This window comes from Taudactylus pleione, unplaced genomic scaffold (assembly GCF_031769625.1).
Source record: "Taudactylus pleione unplaced genomic scaffold, aTauple2 ptg000288l, whole genome shotgun sequence".
Classification (NCBI taxonomy): Eukaryota; Metazoa; Chordata; class Amphibia; order Anura; family Myobatrachidae; genus Taudactylus; species Taudactylus pleione.
Window position 1 is genome coordinate 1,663,657 of NW_028284690.1, and position 12,855 is coordinate 1,676,511.

The 12,855-nt window shown below is 44.4% G+C and overlaps 1 protein-coding gene across 2 annotated transcripts in view; it reads left to right on the forward strand.

Moving 5' to 3' along the window:
* GGNBP2 (gametogenetin binding protein 2) overlaps window positions 1-12,855 on the forward strand; it is a 105,812-nt gene that overhangs the window by 24,289 nt on the left and 68,668 nt on the right. For both annotated transcript variants that reach the window (XM_088482441.1, XM_088482440.1), the window contains exons 3-4: window positions 453-706; window positions 6,964-7,062. In XM_088482441.1, coding sequence (XP_088338567.1) covers window positions 453-706; window positions 6,964-7,062 — 353 coding nt within the window. The remainder of the gene's footprint in view (window positions 1-452; window positions 707-6,963; window positions 7,063-12,855) is intronic.

The window sequence follows — 12,855 nt, forward strand, 5'->3', positions numbered from 1 at the left end:
TTCTGTTAACTGAATTAACCAGTTTGTGTGGGTTTCTAGTTTTGCTTGCTTATAGCTGCATTATCACATTACACTTTGGATCTTATTTAAGACACTATCATCTGTCTACCAACCCAGTGATGGTACCTTTTTTTTTTTTAATTTTAATTCATTCCACATTACAAATTTGTATTGTCCGTAACCGGATTGCATGATCATTTTGGTGGATTACATTTTTTATTTAATTTTTTTATTTATTATTTTCATTTGTACATTTAGAGAATTTATTTTGTGGTCATCTTGTGTTTTTTTTTTTTTTTTCTTTTGTTCAATTAGTCATTTTATACTGAATTTGTATTTCTAAAATCACACCATTTGTCAAAATCATCCTTTTCACTGCTAATGCTTGTATTTAATTTTGGAAATGTTAACACAGAAAGCGTGTTCCTCAATCTTATTTTTTTGTTTTTCAGCGCCATGGCATGCTCAAAGAGCAAGATTTGAGTATTGCAATGATGGTCACATCGCGAGAAGTCTTTAATGCACTGTCTCAGCTCGTCCCATGTGTAGGTTGTCGGAGAAGTGTGGAGCGCCTTTTCACTCAACTTGTGGAGTCTGGAAATCCAGCCGTGGACCCTCTTTCCGTGGGTGCTAAGGGTGTACTTACTCTTTCACACAGTTGCATGGCTGATGCAACAAAGCTGTACACGTTGTTTTATGTGTGTGGGTAAGTTGCTCATTCATTTTCTCATTCATTTGCTCTAATTCATTAACGTGTTACCACGTTTATCACATTTGCTTTAATTCTGAAGTCCCTGATGAAATATTGGTATTCATATTCCCCAATAGTACTGAAAACCCTTTGCAAACTGCTCAGTGATCTCATAATAAAGTTCCTTTTATCATCCATCTGGGAATCACTGCGGTTAGCAATTACATGTGCGGTTAGAGGTCTAGGTATAGGAGCTTGGCACTGAACTGGTTAAGAAAAGAACAATTGAAAACCCCTCCCACCTGCACATCACCTCAGTTTTAGTTTAGTGCCACAGGAGTAAGGCACGTTTTTATTTTGTCTATTCTTTTAGTTAATTTAATTTATAATCTATTTATTTTATATTACAGTGTTTCAGTCCCTGCTAGCAGGGAATGTCTGTTAGTCACAACCCACTCCCATTTTGCCTCTGTGGGGTCACTGAACCGGTTTTGCCGATTTTACGGGCTCCGTCTTACTGGCCGTGGTCCGAGGAGGCACTGTCAGGAATATGGTCACAGCGTGATTTAGAGTTTGACCGCGATTCTGTGTATTGCATACCGAAGGCTGGCCACTGAGGGAAGCAGTGTACTTTTCTTCTTGCTCAGGCTGCTTATCGATAATTGACAGACTGCACTAATCCTCAGTGGTCTGTTTGGCTAGGCAGCTATATTAAGTGTTGGGCAAAGGAAAGATTTATTTTATTGTGACAACATGTCAGGGAAGCCAGAGAAGACTTCGATACCTAAGCAATGCTCGGCTATATATATAATTGTGGTAAGAAATTACCAAAGTTGTACGGAACCAGAGTTGCTCTGCGCAGCATGTGATACCAGGACCGCGTATACGGCTCCAGGATGTTCAAATGAAGCACCGCTTATTCCGGAATGGGCAAGATCCATGGCGAATACTGTTGCTGAGCTCTGCCAATCCCATGTAAGTGACCCTCTTCCTAGCTCACATGTGGCCACCTCGTCTGGTTTGGCTCCATCAGACGAACCTGAATGGGCTCGTAATGCCAACTGAGATGGTTTAATCTCTTACTAAAATAATTACAAAGAAGCGGTCATTGCTATCCCCTTTTGCTTTTCCCGGAGACTTGGCGCTGCTGACTCCTCTCCTGAGGAGGGGGAATTAGATCCTGGCTGGGAGGAAGATTCTCCAGCTTTCTCAGGCGTGAAACAATTAATTGATGTGGTCTCTTCAGATACAGGACACTGATACTACAGAGACTGCTTCTACCTCTTTCTTCAAGCGTAAGAACAAGTTTGTCTGCCTTTCCGCCATTGTCTAATTTTGGGAAGACTTTAAAAGAGGCTTGGCTTAAACCTGACATAATTTCAGGCCACTCGAAAGTTTAGGTTCTTGTACCCCTTTGAAAATACGAAACCTTGGTAGGTTTCCCCTAGGGTGTATGCGCCAGTAACATGGTTGGCAAAGGCCACAGTTATTCCTACCGTTCAATCTGTGAAGTTAAATTATCACACTGATAGAAAGACTGATGCTGTTCTGAAGTCCATGTTTACACTTACAGGAGGTTCTCTTCGTCCTGTTCTAGCTAGTGCTTGGGTCGTTAGAGCTGTTGAAGCCTGGGTAGCCCAGATGTTGTCTGGTCTTCCTTCTGATGATACAAATTCGGATTTCTGTACCCTTGAGGAGCTATGCTTTGTTGGACACAATTTCTATGCAGTCCAGGGTTTCTGCATTGGCAACTTCATCCCGGAGGTTGATCTGGCTTCGCTCTTGGAATGCGGATCCTGATTCAAAACGTACTATAGAAGCAGTGTCTTTTGAGGGTGAGTTTCTATTTTGATTCCGAGCATAAGATCATTTCGCAGGCTACTGGGGTTTCTGCTCCTAAGAGAAGAACTCCGCATTTTTTTGTCTTTCGACCACAAGGAAGAGGATCTTTCAGTTGTTTCAAAGTATGTCCAATTATACCCGTAGGGGAGCATTTAGAGCACAAGGCACCACCGGCACCTCGTCGACCTGCTGCTAATCCAACAGAGAAGCCTTCTGCATGACGTTCTGGGGCCATATAACCCTCTCAGGTCATTGGGACCCTTCTCCTCCAGTTTCAGGATGTTTGGCTTCAATCAAATCCAGATCAGTGGACACAGGGCATCATAATCAGAGGGAACTTTGACGATTTGGGCGACTACGTACCACACAGGTTTTTCTCCACTCCTTTACCACAAAATTCAGGCAGACATCACGCTCTACTGCAGTCTGGTCATTCTTTTAAATGTAGCAGTTATCACTCAGGCTCCCTTTCACCAACAGGGAGAAGGTTTCTATTTCAACCTTTTTTCTACTGGACAAATCAGATGTGTCTCTTCGCCTGATCTTGAATCAAAAATTTCTAAATCCATACCTTTTTTTTTTTTTCTGGCAAGGTTCAAAATGGAATCTTCATGTTTTGTCATCGGCACTATTGAAGTTGGCCAGTTCTTGGCATCCATAGACCTCAAAGACACCTCCACATTGCCATTTGGAGAGGGCATCAACACCACCTCTGTTTTGCGGTGGGGCATCCGCACTTCCAATTTCAAACCCTACCTTTCAGACTTTCTACAGCTCTAAGAGTGTTCAAGAAAGTTATGGCTCATATGGTCTCTACTAAGGATCGCTGGGGTAACCATTGTTCATACTTGGACAATCTCTTGCTAATAGATCCATCTACATGTCACGATCTCTACCATTCTGGCTCTTGAATGGATGGTGAATTTTAAAAACTCAAGCCTACTGCCATCTCGACGCATGGTGTTTCTAGGTCTCTTATTCGACATAGTTTCTCAGTTTTCCTTCCATCACAAAAGGTCCAGAACCCACAATCCGGAGTACGGTTTCTCAGCAGAATCGAGTCTCCGTTCTCCGGTGCATGCAAGTACTATGAAGGATGGTAGCAGCCTTCGAGTCTGTTCTATTCTCCAGATTTCATGCCAGACACCTTCAACACTAGATTCTTCTCCATTGGGTTAAGACATATCCTCGACTGGACAGGCAATTTCTCACTCTGTCTCCTTGGACTCTTCACTCCATACAGTGGTGGCTTCACACCCCGAATTTGACAAAGGGCTCCTCCCTTTCAAATTTGGAATTGGGTGATTATCATAACAGATGCCAGCCTGACAGGATGGGCGTTGGGCAGTGCTTTTGAATCAACATTTTCAAAGTCGTTGGTCTCTTCAGGAGTCTGTTCTTCCCATCAATATTCGCGAGTTGCGGGCAATTAGTTATGCACTGTTACTGGCTCAGAAATCCTTACAGGCCCTTCCTGTTCAGGTTTATTCGGACAATGCCACAGCAGTGGCTTGTGTCAAAAAACAAGGCGGGACTCGAAGCATGCAAGCCATGAGAGAGGTATCCCACATCCTCTGTTGGGCAGAGCTTTGTGTACCCGCCATCTTGGCCGTGCACATTCTCGGTCGGGACAACTGGGAAGCAGTCGCCACAACATTCATCCTGGAGAGCGGAAGTTGCAGTAGTAGATCGTGGGAAACCACCTCTGTACGGAGCGAGGTCCAGAGACCCTCAGGCGACCTTGGTAGATGCAATGTCATCCTCTTGTTCCTTCAGTCTGGGTGATCTGTTCCGCCTCTGTCCATGTAACCCAGAGTGCTTCAACGAATCCGTCGGGAGGGTCTTCCGGTCATCCTCATTGCTCCAGACTGGCCTTGTCGCCAGTGGTTCTCTCTCCTTCGATTCGTTCCGTCTTCTGTTATGGGTAGACCTTCTTCAACAAGGTCCATGTCTACACCAAAGTTTGCGTCAGATGGCTTTGACGGCATGGCTCTTTAAACCCAGATCTTAAGAGCTTGAGGATTCTCTAAGCCAGTGGTTCGGACCGTGGTTCAAGCTCGTAAGCCGGTAACCTACATAATTTACCATTTGGGTCTGGAAGCATTACATCTCCTGTTGTGAAGGACGAGGTCTTTCAACCACTGGTTTTTGTCTACCCAGTCTGTCCTTCCTTCAGGATGGATTGTCCTCTGGCTTTGGTTGTCTTCACTGAAGAGACAAGTGTAGCAACGTTTGGCCAATATTTTGGAAGTCATATCCTTTTTACAAACTGTCCTTCATGTTCATGCGCCATATGTACCTCCTGTCTCCACCAGCCCCCCCCCCCCCCCCCCCCGGGGATTTAAACTTGGTATTGGAGGCTCTTCAAAAGATGCCTTTTGAGCCACTTGAATCTGTGGTACTTTTGTTACCTCACTTTTAAGGTTGTATTTTTGTTGGCTGTCACTTCGGCTAGAAGAGTCTAAGTTGGCCGCACTATCTTATAGACCACCTTTATTTTCATTCGGATCGTATGATTTTGCGTACAAAGCCATCCTTTCTTCCTAAGGTGGTGTCTAAATTTCTAAAATCAAGATCTAGTTCTTCCGGCATTTCCCCAGTATTAGTTTTCTACAGCTTCTTCCTTGCTGCGCTTGTTGGATATGGTCCGGGCTCTTTGTATTTACTTGGATTGTACAATTGGCATACGGTGTACAGATTCACTCTTGGTGTTATTCGATGGCCTGAAGAGGAGTTTGTCTGCTTCCCGGGCTTCTATTGCTCGGTGGGTCACTTCTGCCATTCGTCAGGCTTGCGTATCTTGGAATGTTCCGCTTTCTCTCAGAGCCCATTGTCCTCGGGCAGTTGGGGCCTCTTGGGCTGTGCGCCATGGGGCCTCGGTGGAGCAGCTGTGCAAAGCAGCGACCTACTCCTCTGTGCATACCTTCACCAGTTCATACCTTTTTGGTATTGGGGATGCAAGTTTTGGGTGTAAGGTTCTTCGTAAGGCCCTACTGGCCGTTTCACCCCCCCCCCCCCCCCCCATGTTAGCTTGCTCTGGGAGGTCCCACGTGTAATGGCTAACCGCAGTGTTCTCTAGATGGACGAGGAAATTGGATTTTTGGACTCACCGTAAAATCCCTTCCTCGAAGTCCATCTGGGGAACACTGCGATCCCTCCCTGATATTATGTTGTATAATACGAGGCCATTGCCGTTCTTGAGTTTTTTTGTTTTTCTTTTAAGTGATTTTACTACTCCCGCTATGCGGCTCTGCTAAACGTCCAAACTGATGTGATGTGTAGGTTAGAGGGGGCTGGGTTTTTGTTCTTTCTTAACCAGTTCAGTGCCAAGCTCCTAGACCTCTAACCCCTCATGGCTAACCGCAGTGTTCCCCAGATGGACTTCGAGGAAGGGATTTTACGGTGAGTTCAAAAATCCAATTTTAATTTTGCTGTGCGCAGGACAAGTAACTGAGAACCTCCAAACAACAACAAAAAAGAGTAGAAGGCACTATTGGACAGTAACTTCCAGAAGTACATTAAATAAGGTGTTATCAAATAGACATTTGTCATCCAGACACAGAGCGCAATTGGCAACAAGTTTTGCCTAAAATGTAATTTTGTATATGGGTGGTTCCTTCGCATAGGTCATTATTAGCATAATTGATATCCATTTTACTTGTATTTTATGAAAACTGCTTGAAACCACTTTTACGTGTTTGACCCCACCCAGTTCATGAATAATGGTAACTTTTCCTTTGAACCGAACCAAACCTGTTATTTAGCTTACATGTTTGAGGTCAATATCAACCAATAACACCTTTTTAGCAGTAGCAATAGTTATATTTAATAGGCATATTGGTTTAGAAATATCTAGTCTTCTGTCAATCAAAAATAATTAGTAAATGACAGTGGCCATTGAAATGTGAATGCCAAACAGCACTTCTACTGAAGAATCGCTGGATAAAGTAACTAGGCAAGACAAAAAAAAAAAAATTGGAGCTACAATACTGCTGACAGAGTTTACGCCCTAATTTAAAACCAGATAAGGCACCAGTAATGCCAAAGATATCCAAATATACTTTAACACTAAAGTCCCTGGTCTGTCCCGGGATTTGGAACACTGTTTCAACCCGGTCAGACCTGGGACAGACCACCTTTCATACTGCGGCGCCGTTCATGCGGCACGACATGGGTCATCATGACCTGGGTTGCACCGATTACACTGCAGGATGACACGGAAACGACCCTTGTTCACTCTGCAAGCTACCGGTGCTGGATCCCCATGTAACAAGACCTGGCTTGAGCCATTTCCACTAACAAATTCCCGTGTTGATGCGTGTTGAAGTGCAAAAACCCAGGATTTTTATGTCCGTGTAAAAGGGGTATAAACTAAAGATTTTGGTTTTCAACAATATCTGAGGACTTCTCTCCTTAATTTCTCATCATAGGACTAAACTGAGCAATATGATCGAAGCAATTCCAAAAAGCAAGAAGAATAAAAGATGCCAGTTACATTCTCTTGATACACACAAACCAAAGCCTTTAGGGTAAGTAGAAATGATCACACTTTATATTGGTTATGCTGAAAATGTGTACTAATGTATGAAAAGATAAACCTATGTGCAGTGATGGCCCTATGTGCAGCTTCTTTGAATATCAAAAACATACAATTATTTTATTTCTTCAGGGTCCATAGGGCTCCACAGTGAGACATTGGGGTGTAGGTGGGACATGGAGGACCGGACACCAACAGCAAAGCTTTTCAATCCCAGGATGCCCCAGTCCTTCCCCCCCCCCCCCCCTATATCTCGCCCACAGTCTGAGGGCACTTCAGTTTCGTTGGTGTTCAGCAGGCTCTGGACCACAATTATAACAGGGCTGCCTAAGCAGCACAAGCTTTAATTTTATGATTTAATTTATTTTTTATTTTTTACCAAACGGGCGTCTGTACTCCCTGCCCCATCACCCCTCCATGGCGCCGTGACACCAAGCCTGTGCGAGTTACTCCTGGCAGGGCTCCGAGGGGGACTAGCTAGCAGGCTCCCCAGACTGCAGCCCTGAATCCAGGAGACAGGTAAGGCGGAACCCCGTTTGCGGGGACCCGCGTCTTGGTGAAGTCTCGCCTCCTGTCTCAGGATACAGGCCGGAGGCTCTGATGTGGACACTGGCTCTCCCACTACTGCACTAGACGACCGGGGCATAACGATACTGGCACAGAGGCATATTGTAAAGGCCAGGGGACTCGGTGGTTAACATCAGCCAGGGTATAAGGCGCTCTCCCTGCAGTCCCTCCCCCAGCTCAGGGCCCCATTCCATTGCGGTCTTGGTGTTCTCTGAGCTGCTCCTCCTCCCCCTCAGAGAAGCACGACAGCCATATTAGGCAAGCAGGACTTCGGGAAACGCTGGGTCCAGTCTTCCTGTATGCCTCTCTCACGGGCCAGGTTATACATCGCAGTATCCTACCAGACACTGTGGTTTGTATAGTTGACTTTAGTGCCAATTGCAGGCATGTAGTTTTTTTTTTTTTTTTTTTTTTGTTTCTTTTTCTGCGGTTCTATGTGACTTGTGCTATCGCCAATCTGTGTTCTATACTGTCAGTTTATACCTGTCCCTTTTTTTTCTACTATACCCTGAAATACTAAGGTATTGTGAGTTCATAGTCCTCACACTTAAATAGCAGATGTGAGGTACAATCACATCCTATATAGCACGGTTGCACACTACATTGTGCCATATATTAAACATACTGCAAGTTGTTCATTGCACTGTAGCATACTGTGTATTCTATTATTCTTGTGACTGTCTGGCAGAGGAAAGAATAACAAGCAGCTGCTCTGCAGGCTTAGCCACAGAGGACCTCATTCAGGATGGTCTCTGTATTAATTGTTACACAGCCCCAGGTCCATCAGCCACGGTGTCTCTCCCTCAGGACCCACCCTGGGTTGCCTTTTCACAAATTCTGGCAAAACTTGTGGACCAAGTAGCAGTCCCCGTGGTAGCTCCACCTATGGTACCCCCTGCAAATTCTTTACCTCCTCCATGGATTGACATGTACTGTCTTACCTCAGTACAGATTTTGGCTAATACCTCTGTTTTTTCAGCAAATGCTTTACCTACTAAACGTACTATGATGTCTTCCCAATCCACACCGTTAACTGATTCTGAGATATCATCTGGGGAGGCAGAAAACGCAGATCACTCTGACTCCGTCTCAGGAGAAGAGGAGCCACCCTCTAAACTAAATATACCTGCTCTTGAGAGCTGTTAACTGTTCTACAAATAGAAGAGGACGAACCCGCTCCTAAGAAAATACATGCACTTTTTAAGTGACAAAAGGTGGTTTTACCAGAGTTTCCTCATACTGACCAGCTATCTGATCACATGTGTGAAGCTTGGAATATGCCCGGTAAAAGGTTTCAAATACCAAAACGGTTCAGTTCCTTTTACCCGCATCCAGCTACTGATTGTACTAAATGGGAAGTTTCCCCAACAGTGGATTCTCATGTAACACGTCTAGTTAAAAATGCCACCTTGCCCATTCATACTGCAACCTCCTTGAAGGAGACCACAGATAGACTTATAGAATTATAGAAGCTTGTCATAAATGTATATACTCTTACAGGAGCTATTACTCGTCCTGCTAGGGCTACGGCCTGGGTGGCAAAAGCTATTGAGAGTTGGGCAGAAGCCCTAAAAGAGTCTTTTCCCCTTGATGCTTCAAGGGAACAGCTGTCCTACATATCTCACATTAGAGATGCAGCCTCCTACTTAGGTGAAGCATCTATGGATACAGCTCCCCTAGCCTCCAGGATATCTGCCACTTCAGTAGTGGCCTGCCGTATTCTTTGGCTACATTCCTGGAAAACTGATTCAGAATCCAAAACTGGCTCTTATGCAGGAGACATCCTATTTGGTCCTGAATTGGATAAAATTGTGACTACTTTGGCGACTAACAAGATGGCATTCCTGCCCCCTGCATATAATACAAAGCTGCGGACGACATCCTTTCGGTCCTTTTACCCTCAAAGCAAAGCCAAGGGTCAGTACTTTCCATGGCAACATACATCAGCCAAAGCCTCCAAGCCTAGGGATAATCAAGCCTGGGCTACTAGACATCCACCTGCCAAGTCTGAGGACAAGCCTGCAACTCTCCCTGGGGCTCCCCACTTCTTCAATTCGCACAAGTTTGGCATCAAACCACATCCGATGCCTGGGTAAGAGAAGTGGTCTCCCACGGATATGCCTTCTCCTTCCTGATGCTTTTATTGCCTGCAGTCCGGCCAGGCTCAATCATTCATTCAATGAGTCAGGGATTGGCCGCAGCGGAATGCATCCCCGGGGACCCACCCGTTCTGAAAAAGTGATTCCCCAGTCCCAGATACCGAGTAAAATATGCTCTATAGCGCGTATTTGCGATCACTGGCTTAAATATGCAGTTGGTCACTGTACGCATTAAGATGCATTACGATAATATACAATTTTTTGGCGATGTAGCGCATCACTTCTAAACTTTTGCCCATCAATTTTAAAATGTGATCAGCACCGTACCCATAAAACTAGATTGAACACTTTCATTGTTGGGGTTAAATTAGATTGCATCCTTACAGTATTTTGTGTGATTGTTATGGCTATAGCTGGCTCACATGGTTATTTTGGTTGAAACACTAATTATGCTCATTACATTTAAACTTTCATCCTTAAAATTCCTATTCTATATAGAAGACAAAAACCATTTAAATTTACCAAATTCTAGTCCCAGCTGCTTACTTGCAAAATACAATTCCTAGTATCAAGCTAATATATTGTGATGCCAGTGTAAATAGTATTTGGTTAAGAAAATGTTGAATCCTTTCTTAAATGCTTCAACTCTCTACCCTTTTCATGGCTAGATTTGGGGAAGGGTGTGTGTGTGTGACTAATGCTGGGTGCACACTGGCAGATATATTGGGCGATGGATTGCGTGGGCAATATATCGTGTGTGCGTCTGCCAGTGTGTACCAGCGATATTTCTGTGAACGACCTTGTTTAGACATATCACGTCGGCCGTGCTACATAGCCGATGCACAGTATATCTGCAGATATATTGGTGCATTGTGCTGTGTGTACGGGTAGTCAGCCAACTGCCCGTACACTTGCTACAGAGCAGGGTTGCATGATTAAAATCAACGATTTAAATCAAATTATTAAATCCTGATTTAAATCAAAACGTTAAACTACAACTTTTGCTTAGAAAGAGATAGACGTGTAGGTGGGGGCAGTCTTTTTTTTTTTTTTTTTTGCTCAGCTGGGGATGTTGTATAGGAGATGCACAGATGGTGTAATGGTAGCATTACTGCCTCACAGCACAGAGGTCATTGGTTCGATTCCCACCATGGCCCTACCTGTGCAGAGTTTGTATATTCTCTCTGTGCTTGCGTGGGTTTCCTCTGGATACTCCGGTTTCCTCCCACTCTCCAAAAATACACTGGTAGGTTACTTGGCTCCCAACACAAATTAACCCTAGTGTGTATGTGTGTGTGCATGTGATAGGGAATATAGATTGTAAGCTCCACTGGGGTAGGGACTGATGTGAATGGACAAATATTATCTGTAAAAACGCTGCGGAATATGTGTGGGCTATATAACTAACTGGTAATAAATAAATCCCCATAGCTCTTCAGTTTCACTTTTGAAGTCTGAACAAGCACATGACCTCAACATTCCAGGAGTTAAGGAACATATTGCTATTATTAATCACTTCAGAAATGTCCATTTTTCAGCAGCTAAATACAAAAAAGCAGGTGGAAAAGGCTTATACTACCAAGTGACCTACGCTAGAATACTATGGCAGACTTCATCAAGTGCAGAAATTTAAAGTATTTTTTCAACATACTGTTTTGTACAATCCCAAACATTCAACAGATTGGGAAATGAAAAAGCAGCTAAGCTGGTTGTCTTTTCTGTTGAGGAAGGACGTGGACAAAGACATGTACATGTTTGACTCAGACTCAAACAACTGATTAAAATTCAGAGCCTAATTGTACTTCTTGATGCAATGGTTTAGTGTGTACTTAATTCTATAACTGTGTTAATTTTGTTACTGTTTTCACTTCGAAAATTGTTCATGTATTACTAAAACAAGGTGTGAACATCTAAAATTAAACTGTTTACTTAAAAAAAACAAAAAAATAAAAAAAAACATTTTTAATAAAAAAAAATAATCCTATTTTAAATCCCAAAAATCTGATTTAAATCAAATCAGTTTTTTTTTGTTTTTGTTTTTTTTTTAAAAACTAATTTTTATGCAACCCTGCTACAGAGACTACCGGGGAGGAGGGGTACGATGTGACAAGCAGAAGCAAGATATATCTTTAGATGGCAGTGATGGTTGTTCAGGGTGTATGAAAGGGATGTAGTTATGAGAGGCCGTCTGTCTCATTCTCGACAGCGGAATCCCGGCAATGGATTTAACATAGGCGTCGAAACACTGATTCCTATGTTAATCCTGACGCCGGAACACCAAGGACGCCAGCCTAAACGAAGGTAAGTCCGGGGCGCCCTTAGCTGGGGGGGAGGTTTAGAATTAGGGACTCTAGCGGGGTTAGGTTTGGGGGGGGGGGGGTATTAGGGTTAGGCACCCTTGGGGGGGAGGGTTAGGGTTAGACTCACCCCCCCCCCCCCCCCCACAGGCGCTAAAGGGGGAGGTTAGGCACCACTAAGGGAGGGTTAATTGGAGACAGGGAAAAGTTGGTATACTTTCCTGCCCCAGTCAGGCATCCGCTGTCGAGATTTGAACCGGCGGCTAAACAGTCGCCGGCATTTCAATCCCCTTTCGTATGAACAATCATCATATTTCTGTAAGGTGTATCCAGCATAAGTACTCTTTTATGCTGGGTGCACACTGGCAGATATATTGGTATCAATTGATCGGCCATTATATCGTATATGCCAGTCATCCAGTGTGTACCAGCGATACGTCTGTGAACAACGTCGTTGGCTGTTTTGTACAGCCGATGGCAAATATATTGGGGCACCGTGTACGGGCGATCAGCCAACCGCCTGTACACGTGCAGCCACGGGGAGGGGGACACAGCGCGTCCCCCGGCCAGCGGGACTTGTGGCTCGATGGAAGGATGATGGTGGTTCAGTGTGTATGAACAACCATCATCTACAGATATAGCTGCAGATCACTCCATCTGCTAGATGTGTACTCCGCTTAATGGCAGCCATACACTGTGCGATAGGCACCGTGCAGTGCGATGGGGGATCCGGCGTCCGACATATCGGGCGGTCCCCACACATGGTGCAATCGGGTTGGCGACCGCCCCATATGCCTATTCTATTCTCCTCCCTATTCTCCT